Here is a 15,380-nt window from a genome sequence, read left to right on the forward strand (position 1 = left end):
AATAATCAAGGCGAGTGGTCACAAATGCGTGCAAAACTCTCTCCAAGTCACAAAAAGAAATAAAAGGTTTTACTTTAGAGAGCTGCCTCAACTGAAAAAAGCTTTTTCTCACCACTGTATTTACTTGTTTGTCCATTTTAAGAGCTGTGTCAAATTTTACTCCAAGGTTGGTGACAATTGATTTGACACACGATGTAAGAGGACCCAAGTCAGATGGAGGGACACCAGGTCCATTCGGCCCAAATATAATGACTTCAGTCTTCTTTTCATTAAAGTTTAAAAAATTCAGAGCCAGCCATGCTCTGATATCCTTAAGACATTCTAAAATAGGCCTGAGGGGGTTAAGGTCATTGTGTTTCATCGGTAGATAAATTTGACAATCATCTGCATAAAAATGAAATGAGACTTTATGTTTTTTAATAATATGGCCAAGGGGAAGTAAATAAAGACTAAAAAGAAGGGGCCCAAGGATGGATCCTTGAGGTACACCACATGGGAGGGGGGCGGAAGATGAATGAAATTTACCAAGTGAGACAGAAAAACTTCTATCAGAGAGGTATGACTTAAACCACTCCAAGGCAGTGCCTCTAATTCCAACATGATGTTCTAGACGATAAATCAAAATATTGTGATCTACTGTATCAAAAGCTGCTGTGAGATCCAAAAGCACAAGTAAGACAGACTTCCCAGAGTCAGCAGTTAGTAAGATATCATTAAAAACTCTCAAAAGTGCAGTCTCTGTGCTGTGAAGTGCTTTAAAACCAGATTGAATGAGGGGATGACTCAGCAACAGATTTAGCCACATTGGAGAAGCATTAGTTTTATTAACAAATGATTTTTTTTTATTTTTTTTTAAGCAAAAGCATGAAATTATTAGAATCAGTAGTTGTTTTAAACACTTCTGTTACCGGGAGGAAACTTGTTGCTCAGTAAAAGTAGCATACAAAATCAGCAGCGGAGTGAGATATCTGTTTATGAGTGCTCTCTCTCTGTCTCCTGCAGAATGCCTGCATGGAGCTGCCTGCCGCATGGTGGAGCCATAAATCATAGAGAAGAGGCAGGTGTGAGACAGCGGCACGGCTACAGAGCTGCTTTCAGGTGAAAAAAAAAACGACAGACAGTCCATCATAACTTATTTATGATATAATTTAAATGTGCACTCACTCTAATGGTTGATAGTCCAGAAGAAATCAGTGATCCACCATATTATCTTATCCTATTATCTTATCACAACAGATTTCATTAGTGCATCCACATGTTTCATCAGGACTCCTGATAGTTTTAATCTGCAATAGAGGACAAAATATCCACTGGCACACAGAGATAACAGCACTTTGTGCTGTGTCAGCCTGTAATGACTGAAAGGCTACACATGATGGCACCATCACGGTTTGTTCCTCTGGTGATGCAGCAGCAGCAGCCCGCCATTAGTGCAAGAAGTCTGACTTCAGTAGATGTCACTTGATGCTACTGTAAATGTAAAGAAGTCTGTGGCGATGCTTTAAACAGCAAGAGTTCTGCTTTATTCCAAGTCACTTATTCATGCCATGCATTTGAGCTGCAAGTCCTCATTAGGTTGTGTTTGTTTTAACCAAAGATGGCGACAGCTTCCACTTTCCCTTGAAGTGTTACATGCGAGCTTTTCAACAGTTAGAGGGCCTCTGTTGGAAGCTGTGAATGATATCAAATAAAAACAAATGGTATAAAGTAGAAAATTAGCCTTCGCATCATAAAAGCACCTTCTCTTATTGATTGTCTTAGTGAGACCAGTAAAAAAATAGATCTCAGCCCTTAGAGTCTTTCTAAAGCTAAGAAACAGCATCTCTGACTGCAGCGCTTCGCAGCGAGCGGAAGTACTGCAACAAGTGGTGAAACACTCATCCTGGCCATATTTGGACTACAGATCATACTGCTTTGTGTGTGCGTGTGTGTTGTTGATCTCTGGAGACAAAAGTCCAGCCAAGCCTTCCAGAAAGCACACACACACCTTTGATCAGCAGCAGCTTTGAGATTGGAGCTACTTCAGTGGGGCTGTGCGGTTCGTATGGTCTGCAGCTGTTGAGTAACGCGATAGGGATTAGGTGAAATACGGTCTTTCTTCACTCTGTGGAGATGTTGCAGTCCTGGGACCACAGATTGCCCCACACAACGCTGTGGGACATTTCAACAGACATGGTCACACAAGAAATCTTCATATGCCTCTGAGGACGCAGCAGGCTTCATGAAGCTCCCATCACACTTTCACTGTCTTTTCTGATTAAAATCCAAATACATGAAGATAGTTCTACACCCCCCCCCTCCCAGGGGGCATATATTTACACAACTGCTCTTTTGAAATCTTTTTAGTGGGAAACAAGCAAAATCAGGGCACCAAAGTTGGGTTACTTGTATAATCTGTGTCCACGAGATACGATCTTAAAATGATGCCGATATAATTTTTCTGCTGCCCTTATGTGTCTAATAAAGCCTTCAAGTGCTGAACTGAGGTCAGCCTCTACGAGGAGGTTATTGACACATGTCCTATTGTGTAAAAATCTTTTCCCATACCACTTCATTCGGTCCCACTTATCAGTCGTGTTTTGCAAGTTTTGAATATGTGTAAAACATAAAAATACATCTGAATTTCTTCAGGGGAAAAAAGCAAATGGTTTGTTTTTACTATTGAAATGTTATACAGGACCATGAAAAAAATTAATACATTTTTTTAAGGGTCTGGCTCGTCACCCCACCCCCTCCTCCTCCTCTCTGGCTCCTATCTCTGTGTCCCTTCACTACCATCACAGCCACAGGAAGGCCCTGGCAGCCCAAAACACTGATACTATCTCTGCGCTCCTCATCTCCGTCCTCCGCTGTGTCGAAATCTTTGCCCATCCCACAAAGGGAAACCGCTGGTGCACAACGGTCCATGGCAATGACGTCCGTTTCTGTGGGTAGACAACTTATGGTAAATAATGTGACAGGCGTACGCCGTGTCCCCGGGTGAAGGATGCCCCGGAGGACCAATGAGACGCATCATTTACACAACTCGGTCTTAGATAAGGCAGAAGAGGGTGAGGAGTGGCTCTGCAACTATTGCACAGAGTATCTGAGGAACCCCGCAACCTACAACCCGTGTGTGTGTGTGTGTGTGTGTGTGTGTGTGTGTGTGTGTGTGTGTGTATTCAGATAACATGACACATAGAGGACAATGACTTCATATAGGCACAAGCAATCATTTATTTATTTAAAAAAAACATTTGGCAGCACTGCAACTTTTCACTTTAACAGTGTATTACTCGCTACACATTTGAAAACATTTCAAGTAGTCACACATGTATTTACTGGGGATTGATGCTGTATTTTAGAAGAGAGAGGCTCTTTTCTCTGTTTCATCGAATCCTCTTCAAACCACAGGTTGTTGTGCAACTCCGTTGGGCAACAACACTTACAATCAGCTCTGACGAAGACGGTAAAAGTCAGGTAGATGATTAGGCAATGTTTATTAAATCAAATCATATCCTGCCGGTCCAACGCACATAGTGGGACTCTTTTTCCCCCCCCATTGTTTAAAGGGGTCCACGAGTTATACCCATATGTGAACAGGAACCACCATTTCCAATCTGGAGATAAACGAATGACCAGGTTGTGTCCTTCAGCGCACTGTTTTACCTTTTATTATATCTACGCCTGCATTTTAGTTTAAACTCAAGTCCTCCATCACATGACTAAAATTCGCTATTGACTCTGTTTTTTTTTTCTTTTTTTGCTGTGTGCCTCAAGTTCCTGCATTAGAAAATAAATAGCCTCTACATTCAGACCAAAGAGTAACAGTACCTAAAAACGCTGCTGTGCAGCATCATAGCTACTGAGGCTATGTATTAGCCAAACTTTTATTATTCCAGTTGATTTCATTTTATCTACTGATCTAATTTCCAACAAAACATGCTGTTTTCCTACACTAAACTACACTCACTGACTTTGATTGTCCAATCACAGGAGGTGTATCAATAGCCAGTGTATCTACATGTTCTATATTCAATAAAAATGGAGGATGGTATAATATTATTGTTGTTATTATTATCATTATTATCATTATTAGCCTTTACAACCCCATAAACTCTCATTTTAAAGCAAAGGTTTGGTAAGGTTTAGCTAACTAACGCTTAGCTTAGCTACCAAAAGTACGACAGGATGCACTTTAACAGTAGCATCAGGTTAGCAGGTTAGCATTAGTTACATACAGATCATAAAGCCCACCTCCTGCAGCGGTCATTATAATTCACTTCAGTTCATTTTATTTATATATCACAACACGAGTTGTCTGGGTGCTTGTCATGAGAAGCTACATTTAGTGCAGTGCTCCTTTTGTGTGACCCTGAATGTGTCAGAGTGTATCAAAACTCTCAGCAGATTGGAAGTGTTCATTTTGCCATTTTGAATCTTTTACGCTCAACATGTGAGGTGCAGAAATGTAAAGTTTGGGGGTAAGAGAACAATTAAAAATGTGGACATCAGTGTACTAAATAGTAGCTAGAACACTGCCAGTAAGCTATGGTTTCCTTTACAATATAAAACTACAGTTAACCACTTTTATACCCAGCATTACCTCCTCTAAGTGACTTTGTCATGATCACAAATGTTTCTTGGTGAAAATGCTCGAACAGGTGCTTCACTGTGACTCTCGCAGGCCTTACTGAGGCACACTGTGAAGCCTGTAATCAGGCGTTAACATCAGGTACAAACGAGGCTTCGGGCTGTGCTCAGATGCTGGACTGCCCGGCTGCTCCCTCCTCGGCTGCCTGCAGGTGCCGCTGTGACAGGATGTGTTTCAGAGTGTCCAGCTCCTGTGTCAGCTGTGCTATCCTCATCTGCAGCTTCTGGTTTTCCTCCTGCAGCTGGCCGGCCCTCTGCTGGGTCATCAGGATCCTCCTGCGGGCTTTGTCCCTGCTCTTCCTCACCGCGATGTTGTTTCTCTCACGCCTCAGGCGGTACTCTGCGCTATCCTTGCTGATGCTCCTCTTGGTCACCGGGGCCCGCAGAGTGGGCAGGAGGAAGGGGGAGAAGTCCTGGAGTGAGCAGCACACATGCGTTAAAGCCGTGGGAGAGTGGGGTGGGTGAGTGCGGTTTGTATGAAACACTTCGTGACCTGCTGTTAAATGCTTCTCTCACCTGCTGAGTACTGGCGTGGCTCTGGTGGTGGTTTGTGCTCACCGGGCTGGCGGCGCTGCCAAGGCAGGACGGCGGGTACGGCAGGTACGATAGTCCCATCATCTGCTCGGCCCCCCTGTCATCGCCACCCCCCCTTATCATCCCCTGAGACTGGCCGTACGAGATCATGTCCATCTGCGTCATCTGATTGGTGGAAGCAGCCGAGTTGGAAGCAACAGAATTGAGGGTCTGGCTGTGCACCTGACCTGGGAAGGAGCTCACCCACTCCTGGATGACCGAGGACACCCTGGAATCAGACATCTGTAGAAGAAGACAGAGGAAGATTCGGTTTACTTCCAACACTCGTTTAATACTTTAAGCATTAAAAAATACATATACTGCTTGAATGTTGCTGTCAATTAACTACAATATATAAAACAAACTTTCAGCAACACAAAACACTGACTTGCTTAATTACGCGGTAACACATTCTGTCCTGATGCTACACGTTGAACATGCTCGTTCGTTCAACCTTACACTGCCTGCTTGCTTTTTTTTTGAGTGATGTAAGACGGATAAAGAAGTTATTTAGGTGTGGCATCTTCAGAAAGAAGATTTCAGTGTTTCTTCCACCGCTGATGGTAAATGGGGATGTTTCTGCCACAGTACACACGTTCTTCTATTTTAAAGGTTACTACACTCAGATACACCCTAACACAAAATCAAACAGCATCATAATAAATTAAACTACAAATAAATCGTGGAAACACTCTGACAGCACTGCTGTGAGCCTTAGTTTGTAAGCTGCTATTGCCATCTTCTCTTTACCCTCCCTCTTCTCTTTTAAACGTACAGTCTTTGCATCATAGACTACAAACTATATTGAAAGAGTAAATTATTTCATGCCACTGTCGAGCTCTTCTTCCTCATGATTTCAAAGAAACGTCGAATCTCTTGCGCGCTTCGTCTTCCCTGACGCTTCGGTAAGGTTGCATTTCTCACCGATTTGCTCAAATTTCTCCACAAATTCACAAAGTTACAGTTTCACTTACCATGACCGATTGCTCCACAAACTCTCAGGATACTCTTTAGGTCCTCCTCAGGCTGTGTGGCTGACAGTGCTCTGAAAGACAGGAGATAGACAGGTGGCCCTCAATTATCACAATCACTTCCCCTCTCTCTCTCTCCCTGCCTCTCTCTCTCTCTCCCCCTCTGTCACACACACACACACACACACACACACACACACACACTTAAATTAACAAAAAGAAACAAAGAAGTGTTCCCATTTCTTTTACATTTACACCATCTCCTCTGCACAGATACTTAAGTGATCCCATAAGGTTAAATTATTGTGTTACAGCAGCTGGATAAAGAATAAAATACTAGTGCAAAGATTTCACACATATATACACATACATAGTACATAGTATGACTGTGATTGTGCAAGAGAGTAGTGCAAATTGGATTAAGAAATAATGTAAACACTCTAAATCTAAGAAACAGCTGAATGAAGCTGTAATGCAGAAGTTTGTGTGTGGATTCTTGTGCCCGACAGGTGAGTTCATCCGTCACAGAAACAAGAGTTATTGCAGAGTTTTATGGAGAACAGCAGGAATAATTTCCTGAAGCCTTCTTCACAGCAATAGACAAGCTTCTCTGAAGTAACTTCATCAAAACCATCAACATTTAAGGCTTTGAGGCTGGTGTTGTTTAACTCCTTCTTATAAACCTGTTTTTGTTTTAAAGTGCTTTATAAATAAAGGTGATGATGATGATGATGATGAAGCCTTGATGCAGTTGCAGATCATATCTGATGGGTTTCCATCAGGAATTCTAGGTCACCATAACACGGACACAGCACACTGGACCTCAGCACAATGTCAAACCACTGGTCACAACACAATGAGAGCACAGAGAGTGGAACGTCACTGGGATTAAAGAAAATGTGTGGCACTTGTTTGAATAGATTCTAAATTGTTTATAAAGACGATGAGCCTTCTTTACACCTTAAAGTTACTCATGGTGGTTCTCAGGGTCCTGTGCTGGGCCCGGTGCTTTTCATGGTATACATACAACCCTTAGGCACTCCAACACTGCATACAGATGACACCCAGTTATATTTATCTCCACGGCCGGAGAGAAACCCGAATCACTAGCATCCAGTTAAAACCATGAAATCCTGGATGACTGCTGGATTGCTTTTATTCCATATTATGTTGTTCTAATGGCTCTCTGAAAAGCCTTCAGCGGATCCAAAATGCCACAGGGAGAGTATTAACTGGGACTAGAGCGATAGATCATACTGGTCCCCTAGCTTTATTCAGTTCTGTGAAAATCCTCACATATATGCTCGTAAATAACCAATCTCCATCATATCACGATTACCTAATCATATCCTATTTTCAGTCAGAGCATTTTATTTGAACTTAGCGGGCTTCCTTGTGATGCCATTTTGGAATCAGCTCTCGTGTGGGGTTGAGGAGACAGACACTTTCTCCACTTTTAAGATTAGATTGAGTTTTCTGATTGTGATCAAACTTGTGATTGGGCTGAATCAGAGAACCCTGAACTATTGCTTGGTTATGCTTCCCCCAAGGATGCTCTGCAGACTCACAGGGCACAGCAAATCTAACAAGTTCAAATTTCAGCAGCTGTTTATGTACAGACACCAAACTTTGCACCTTTACCGGATCTCCTCAAAACAAATACAATCAGTGTGTGCTTTAAAAATGATTACATCAATTTGCCACTGCTGACGGGCCCTGTTGAACACCCAGGCCCGTTCAGTATGTAAAACACTACACGATGGATAGATGTAATATAGAAGTGATTTAAGCTACTGGTGTCCCATTCTTTTGCCTCACTCAGTAGTAACATCTGTAACCGTTTTAGAGCTATCACTAGTGTCCCGCTGCGGCTTCCGTAGGGTACAGTGGCGTTAAAATGGCTGCTCCTGTTGACAACGTGAGTGAAATTGAGTTAGCTCCTTGTTATATATTAAGCCGTTATATCGTGTTTACATACAGAACATTATACTTTAGTATGTACAAATATACGAAAACGCTTCTCGGTGCTTTAAAGAGGACCACAGCGGTTTGTTAGCTAGTGGCTAGCTCGTCAGGCTAGTCACTAGCTAACAAACCTTTATGTCGAATAGCTGGTATTTCAGTACGGACACTGTTTGTAAATTCTCTTACATGTAATTTAACTGCTTTCTAGGATTTGATTGAAAGCGATTTGCCCAAAGCTGTAGAGCTGCTGAATAATCTCACTGAACAGGTAGGAACTTAAAAACAAAAAGAATAATCCCGTAATGTTTAGTTTAACTCAGAAATAATGTGTGTTTGTGGCCGTAATAAAGAGATAAATCTAAGTTTTGTTTTTAGTTGGCCTCGGTGACGGGTCTTGTCCGTGAGCTGCTGACTAAAGTCAAAGATGGGGCATTGGAAACGTCGAAGGTGCGTAACGACTATTTGAAATGCTAGTTCTCCTCAGGTCCGGTCTTTACGGTAATCTGACCAAAGTGCAGTTTGGTTTGAAAGGAGCAGGCAAGACTGATGCATCCTCTTTAATGAGGCTGTGTTAAATAAAAGTATTGACACACTTGCTGCAGGATTTCTCATTTCTCTAGATCAGGGAAATAAGTGCAGTCTGTAGGCCTTTCTGACCATCTGTCCACCTTCTCCTCCTGCAGGGTTTGTCTTTTTTGGACCTTCGGTACCACCTGCTGCTCTTCTATCTCCAGGACCTCACTCACCTGATCAGCATCAAGACGGAAGGAGGCAAAATAAAAGACAGTGATGCCTTAGACCGATTGGTCACAATCAGAACGGTAAGAGGCTGTAAAAGTGACACTGTTCGATTTCTCTGCAGTCAACATGTGTTATTTTAATCTTGATTTGTTGTTGTTGTTTATTTGAAGATCCTGGAGAAGATGCGACCTCTAGACCACAAACTGAAGTATCAGATTGATAAGCTCATGCGCACGGCTGTTACCGGCAGTTTAGGTAAGACCGAAGTGATCAGATTTTCAGAACTGTGCAGTCTAAGAAAGCTTTGACTGAAAGGATGCGTATCAGATTCAATGCACAGCAAGATTTGCATTTATCCACTTATGGTAGGCGTAACCGTGTCTGATGCTTTTGTTGATTTCAGCTGAAAATGACCCACTGCAGCTGCGTCCCAATCCAGAGAATCTCGTCAGCAAAGTAAGACCAGAGTAACACGACGGCTCCGGTTCCTTCTTTTACTGTCACATTATCAAACTGTAAACACATGCATCCAAACATCAGCTTCCTGTATTAGTAGGAAAGATAAATGCTTGTTTGTTTTTTTGCAGCTCAGTGGATCTGAGTCTGAAGACGAAACAGAGAACGAGGCAGCTTCAGAAAAGAAAGTAGCCCACTCTAGTGGCAAGAAATATATACCACCAAAGATTGCCCCAGTGCATTATGGTAATGTCACCGGTCTGCTTTATAAAGTACTTCAATACTGCTTTGGGTTTTTTTTATAGTTTTTGTTGTTGTTGTTGTTGTTGGGGTTTTTTTTGGGGTGGGATTGTTATAGCAAGCTTATAATTTTTTTTTTTTTTTTCTCCTGCTTGTTTGTTAACCAAAAAATAAACCCGTTACATCCAGATGGTGACATGACAGAGGCAGACAAGAAGAAGGCCAAGCTGGAGCGTCATCGACAAGCAGCACTCCGAAGTTCTGTGATCCAGGAGCTGAGGCAGCAGTACAGCGACGCCCCAGAGGAGATCAGAGACAAACGGGACTTCCAGAGCGAGTGGGAGAGCCGCGAGGAGCTCCACAGGTTCCTGCTCATTTACTTTACACACAGAAGGGTGTTAGGTGGTCATAATGTCTGCTACTTGATTTAGATGGGAAGTGTTGTGAGATAAACTTCTAATTGAATTCAGTTTTATTTATACAGCAGAATATCCCACCAGTCACTTCAGGGTACTTCATATTGTGATTTAAAGACCCTACAATAATACAGAAAAAACCCAGTAGTCAGAGAAGGCCTTGTGAACAAGCATTTGGCAACAGTGGGAAGGAAAAAATCCCTTAAAAAGGAAGAACTCTCCAGAAGAACCAGGCTCAGAGTGAAGGGAGAAAGACAAGTCAAACTACATTAGAGATTAATAACAACTAATAATTAAATGCATAGAGGTGTATAATCACATAAAATCTAGACTGGGAGCTGGTTTCACAGAAGAGGGGCCTGAAAGCTGAATGCTCTGCCTCCCATTATACTTTTAAATGTCCTGGGAAGTGCAAGTAAACCAGCAGTCTCAGAGTAAAGAGCTCTACTGGGGTGATACGGTGCTGAGGGGTCTTTCAGTCAAGACCTTTCAGCATCATCTTTCTTTTTTCTTTGCTTGGTGGTTTGTGTAAATGGTATGTGTTTACCTCAACACAGGAAGAACTACGAGGAGTCGATGATGGTGCGTCTCAATGTGCCGAAGCATCAGAGGAACGCCAAGAAGAGGGGCATGATGGCCATGTCCAACCAGCTGAGCAGTATAACACACTTTGGTGACATCACAGCTCTGACCGGTGGCGAGGCGATGCAGGTGTGTTTGCGTTATTGTATTTTGGTTTTGAGCTTCTGCCTTGTTTATTGGTTAATCTCTAAACCGAACTGAGACTTCATCATTTATACTGACTGGGATTAAACCTGAGCTGCTACCAGCACACAATCGGACAGAACGCTCCAGTTGGATATTTTCAACAGGTTTGGAATGTTTACCTTAAAATGCTGAGTGCTGTGGTGACTCAGTTGTCTGGTGCAGTACTGCTGGCAACAGCTACACTTCGTGCCTACATAGGTTTGGCATGCTGTGGCTCTGTTCTGTTTCCTGTCTTAATTAACTGTCTGCTGTCATAAAAAGCACTAATAAGTCAGAGTAATGGCCGCTCAGCCTCTTGCCGATAGTCTTCTCTCCTGCCTGCAGATGTGGAAAAACCCCTGTGTGTATTTAGGAAGTCTTGGAAAATCGATGTGCTATGTTTAGATTTTGTCCTGGGCACCATGAGTAGCTACAAAGTGTTGCTAACAGGCCCATCTTTGTACAGTATGAATGGTAGCTTTGTGGCTCAGTTTTATTTAGATTACAGTCTTAATGTGGTTTTGATGCATTTTCTGTGTACTTGCAGGATGGGGATAACCCACGACCCAAGAAAAAGAAGAAAATCATGAAGAAGAAAACCAAAAGAAAAGGTAAGAACTTTGAAATACCACGAGACCAAATTAACCTGTGAACTAGTATTATTAAAAAAATTCTCTTTATTCAAATAAAATGCAGCAGTCCTTTTTTTTCTCCTCAGCTTTCAAGAAACGCAACTAGACCTGAGGACAGCATGTCAGAGGATGTTACCAGCAGCTAATTGTTATAAAGTCTCTGTAAACATTGTAATAAAGAAACCATTCCTCATGACCTGTATCCTACAGTGAATGCATTGTAAGACCTTTTTTCCTCATGTCACCAGTAGAGGGCAGTCATGTTGCCCACTCAAAATAAACTGGCCCTTGTAATGTTAATTGGAACAAAAATATGGCGTTATTCTTGTGCCACTATTCTGAGCGCACGTAAAAAAAAAATTGTAGTTGCGAGTGTTGCATTTTGAGGAGAAATTTTATTTTGAGCGAAGAAAAGCTAAATTTGAGTGAACAAACTTCATTGCTGCGTGCAAACAATGTATTTCAGTGTTTGCTATTATATACACACACACACACACAACAGCAGCCCCTCTCGCTCAGTTTTTGCATTTGCGCTCGCTATGTGTTGCTCGCGCTCTCAACATTTCTGCCCATGCGCGCTCAACTCTTTCTGTACACCGTTATATTTGTGCCACAATACCAGCCAATCACAGACTTGGATGCAAAAAAACCCTGATTGGCTGTTTTGGTCTCCAATCAGCTCGACGTGACGAAATGCAATATCCCAGAATCCATTTCGTCCAAAACTCAAACGAGGCAGTGGCGCAGGAACACAGAGTGGCAGAGTTTGAAATATTACTCTTTCTGGGTCACAAAATAAACTTAAGATATTTTCATGCGAGAATGGTGCAGTGTAAACTTTAAATATCTGCTCGATTCATCAAGACATCACATATTTGCACAAGCGCTCTAAACGTTTTCAGAGATACCTGTTACCCACCAGCTGACCGCATACCTGGACTGGTCATTGGGCATTATGTTTGTTTGTTTTTGTAACGGTATAAACAATGAAAGGTGGTGGATTAGCCAATTGGTCATGATCAACTCTGGGCTTGACCAATTATAATACATCCGTATTGAGGGGAAAAGGAACGCGATTAGTCCCGGATTTCAGCGAGAATGGAAAAAGACAACGCTGGAGTTATTCTGTCTTTACGCTGTCAGCTGCCTCTTCTTCTCTCATTCTCTCCCCTCCCTCTCCTGTTGCTACTTCAGTCATGAAACTGATCAATGATCAGCTGATCGTCCCTCTTGTTTGTTTATCGCGCACTTTGTGCCAGAAAGAGGAAACCAGCGGATGTCGCGTTAAACAACAGCAGCACGTTCAAGCTTGATCAGCTGATGTTTGCTGGAGCCACAGCTGTAAAAGCTGCTGCTCATGATATCGGTTTGGATATGAGGTGACAGGGAAACATGAAGGTGATACAAATCATACATATATACCAGCAAGACAGTGTACATCACTGTCACAACGGCGTTTGTTTTAGTTCAAAGGCTTTGTGGTTTTTCCTGTAATACCTGGTGGTGTAGTCGGTGATCTTTTGTCAGTTCAGCCTTATATATTGTGTTTAACCCGAGCGACCACCCGGTCAGCTGGTGGGTAACAGGCATCTCCGACAACGTTAGAGCACTTGTGCAAATATGTGATGTCTTGATGAATCAAGCAGATATTTGAAGTTTACACTGCACCATTCTCGCATGAAAATATCTTAAAAGTTTATTTTGTGACCCAGAAAGAGTAATATTTCAAACTCTGCCACTCTGTGTTCCTGGACGAAATGGATTCTGGGATATTGCATTTCATCATTTCGAGCTGATTGGAGACCAAAACAGCCAATCAGATTTTTTTGCATCCAAGTCTGTGATTGGCTGGTATTGTGGTACAAATATAACTGTGTACAGAAAGAGTTGAGTGCCCACGGGCAGAAATGTTGAAAGCGCGAGCAACACATTGCGAGCGAGCGCAAATGCAAAAACTGAGCGAGAGGGGCTGCTATTGTGCGTGTCAAACACTGAAATACATTGTTTGCACGCAGCAATGAAGTTTGTTCACTCAAATTTAGCTTTTCTTCGCTCAAAATAAATTTCTCCTCAAAATGCAACACATGCAACACTTGCAACTGCAATTTTTTTTTTTTTTAAACGTGCGCTCAGAAGAATAGTGGCACAAAAATAACACCATACAAAAACAGTGCAACTTTTTGTAGTAAACCCCTACTGAGGGACCTGTGATGATATGGGGGAAGTAGTATGCAGTCAACTTGGGTCTAACAGAAAGCCCAGTCAGCCTGGACAAAGCTGCACAACTGCTGGACATTATATATACAGTATATTATACACCTAGAGCTGGGCGATAGAACGATAACGATATGTATCGCGATATAACTTTTTCTCGATAGAAAAATTAAACTATCGCGATAGACCTCGCCGCTCTTGTCCTCTTAAAAGATGAAAAGATGAGATCAAATGGATGGTATAAAGGCAAAAATGGAGTTGACAATTGATTCACGAGTTTTGTCATTACACAAGAATGACAAAATCATAGTTTCTCTTTCACATGGGGCAATTAAGCAACATAAATATACTGACACAGACACGCATTCAGATTCGTGCATTATATAAAGTTCTGATGGATATAAACTATTTTATCATTTATTTAGATTTAACTAGAGCTGGGCGATAGAACGATAACGATATGTATCGCGATATAACTTTTTCTCGATAGAAAAATTTAACTATCGCGATAGACCTCGCCGCTCTTGTCCTCTTAAAAGATGAAAAGATGAGATCAAATGGATGGTATAAAGGCAAAAATGGAGTTGACAATTGATTCACGAGTTTTGTCAATACACAAGAATGACAAAATCATAGTTTCTCTTTCACATGGGGCAATTAAGCAACATAAATATACTGACACAGACACGCATTCAGATTCGTGCATTATATAAAGTTCTGATGGATATAAACTATTTTATCATTTATTTAGATTTAACTAGAGCTGGGCGATAGAACGATAACGATATGTATCGCGATATAACTTTTTCTCGATAGAAAAATTAAACTATCGCGATAGACCTCGCCGCTCTTGTCCTCTTAAAAAAAAAAAAAAAGAACAGCCAATCCAAATTAAGTAGCGCAGAGCCGAACCAATCACAGCCGCAGCGTCACGTCACGTGACTTGTTACGTACAGCACAAGTGCCAAGCCGCACTTGTGTATTTGTTTGGGAAGCAGCCAGCCACCGTACTGGCCGGGTAATGGAGGAAATGAGTGTGCCGACTAGAAAAATCAACCGAGTGTGACCGAGTACGAAGACAAAACAGATGATGGTTCCAATGCCGGAGAGATTGTCGAACGGAAGAGCCATAGAAGTTCCATAGTGTGAAGGTATTTCGGCTATTTCAAGTCTGACAAAAAACAGAGTAGCGTGCACTGTAAATTGTGCCGAAAGCAAGTCTGGAAATACAATAAACTGGTGCATCCGCTACGTCCACAGGTACCCGGGTATTTTTGAAAACGCAGATTTTTCTATGCGTTTGCACCTTTCGTCCACACGTAAACGGCGTTTTTGGTCACTGAAAACGAAGATTTTTGAAAACTCCGTTTTTGCATTTACATGTGGACTAGAAAAACGGAGAAAACGCAGCGTCAAAGGTGTGCGCATTTTTTGACGTCACACTGTGCGCCACGTTATTGTTTCGGTGAAATGAATTTCTACAATACTGTTACTGTTAATTCTACTCTCTGCAGTGTTTAAATGCTTACATATACACACAGTTACTGTCCCTCCACACATACGACTCGGTTCTGCTTCTATGCCCCAGCTTTGTTTACTTTTGCCCACCGAGGCTTCTAGACTTCTGATTGGCCAACATTTCTGCACGGTTAGGAATCTAGCGCCACCTGCTGCTTTGGCATGTTCATAGCAGCGTTTTCCTTCATTTCTGCCTTTATGTGTGGACGGGATTATTTTTTAAAACGAAAACGGAAAATCTCAGTTTTCAAAAATACCCGTGTACGTAGCCTCAG

At 42.0% G+C, this 15,380-nt stretch overlaps 2 protein-coding genes across 2 annotated transcripts; one reads left to right on the forward strand and one right to left on the reverse strand.

Annotated features, from left to right (window-relative positions):
• Positions 1-3,745: 3,745 nt before the first annotated feature.
• cebp1 (CCAAT/enhancer binding protein (C/EBP) 1) lies at positions 3,746-6,376 on the reverse strand. The gene is made up of 3 exons (XM_040036232.1): positions 6,180-6,376; positions 5,149-5,448; positions 3,746-5,045 (listed from the first exon to the last, which is right to left on the reverse strand). The coding sequence occupies exons 1-3, from the start codon at positions 6,180-6,182 to the stop codon at positions 4,740-4,742; spliced, it is 609 nt and encodes a 202-aa protein (XP_039892166.1). The 5' UTR covers positions 6,183-6,376; the 3' UTR covers positions 3,746-4,739.
• Positions 6,377-8,022: 1,646 nt separating this feature from the next.
• ngdn (neuroguidin, EIF4E binding protein) lies at positions 8,023-11,587 on the forward strand. The gene is made up of 11 exons (XM_040036231.1): positions 8,023-8,094; positions 8,350-8,409; positions 8,517-8,588; positions 8,825-8,962; positions 9,053-9,137; positions 9,286-9,338; positions 9,470-9,584; positions 9,768-9,942; positions 10,552-10,705; positions 11,289-11,352; positions 11,460-11,587. Exons 1-11 carry the CDS (start codon positions 8,074-8,076, stop codon positions 11,477-11,479), a joined length of 957 nt encoding a protein of 318 aa, XP_039892165.1. The 5' UTR covers positions 8,023-8,073; the 3' UTR covers positions 11,480-11,587.
• The last annotated feature ends 3,793 nt before the right edge of the window (positions 11,588-15,380 follow it).

Source organism: Simochromis diagramma, unplaced genomic scaffold, assembly GCF_900408965.1.
Source record: "Simochromis diagramma unplaced genomic scaffold, fSimDia1.1 OVJJ01000271.1, whole genome shotgun sequence".
In the NCBI taxonomy this organism is placed as follows: Eukaryota; Metazoa; Chordata; class Actinopteri; order Cichliformes; family Cichlidae; genus Simochromis; species Simochromis diagramma.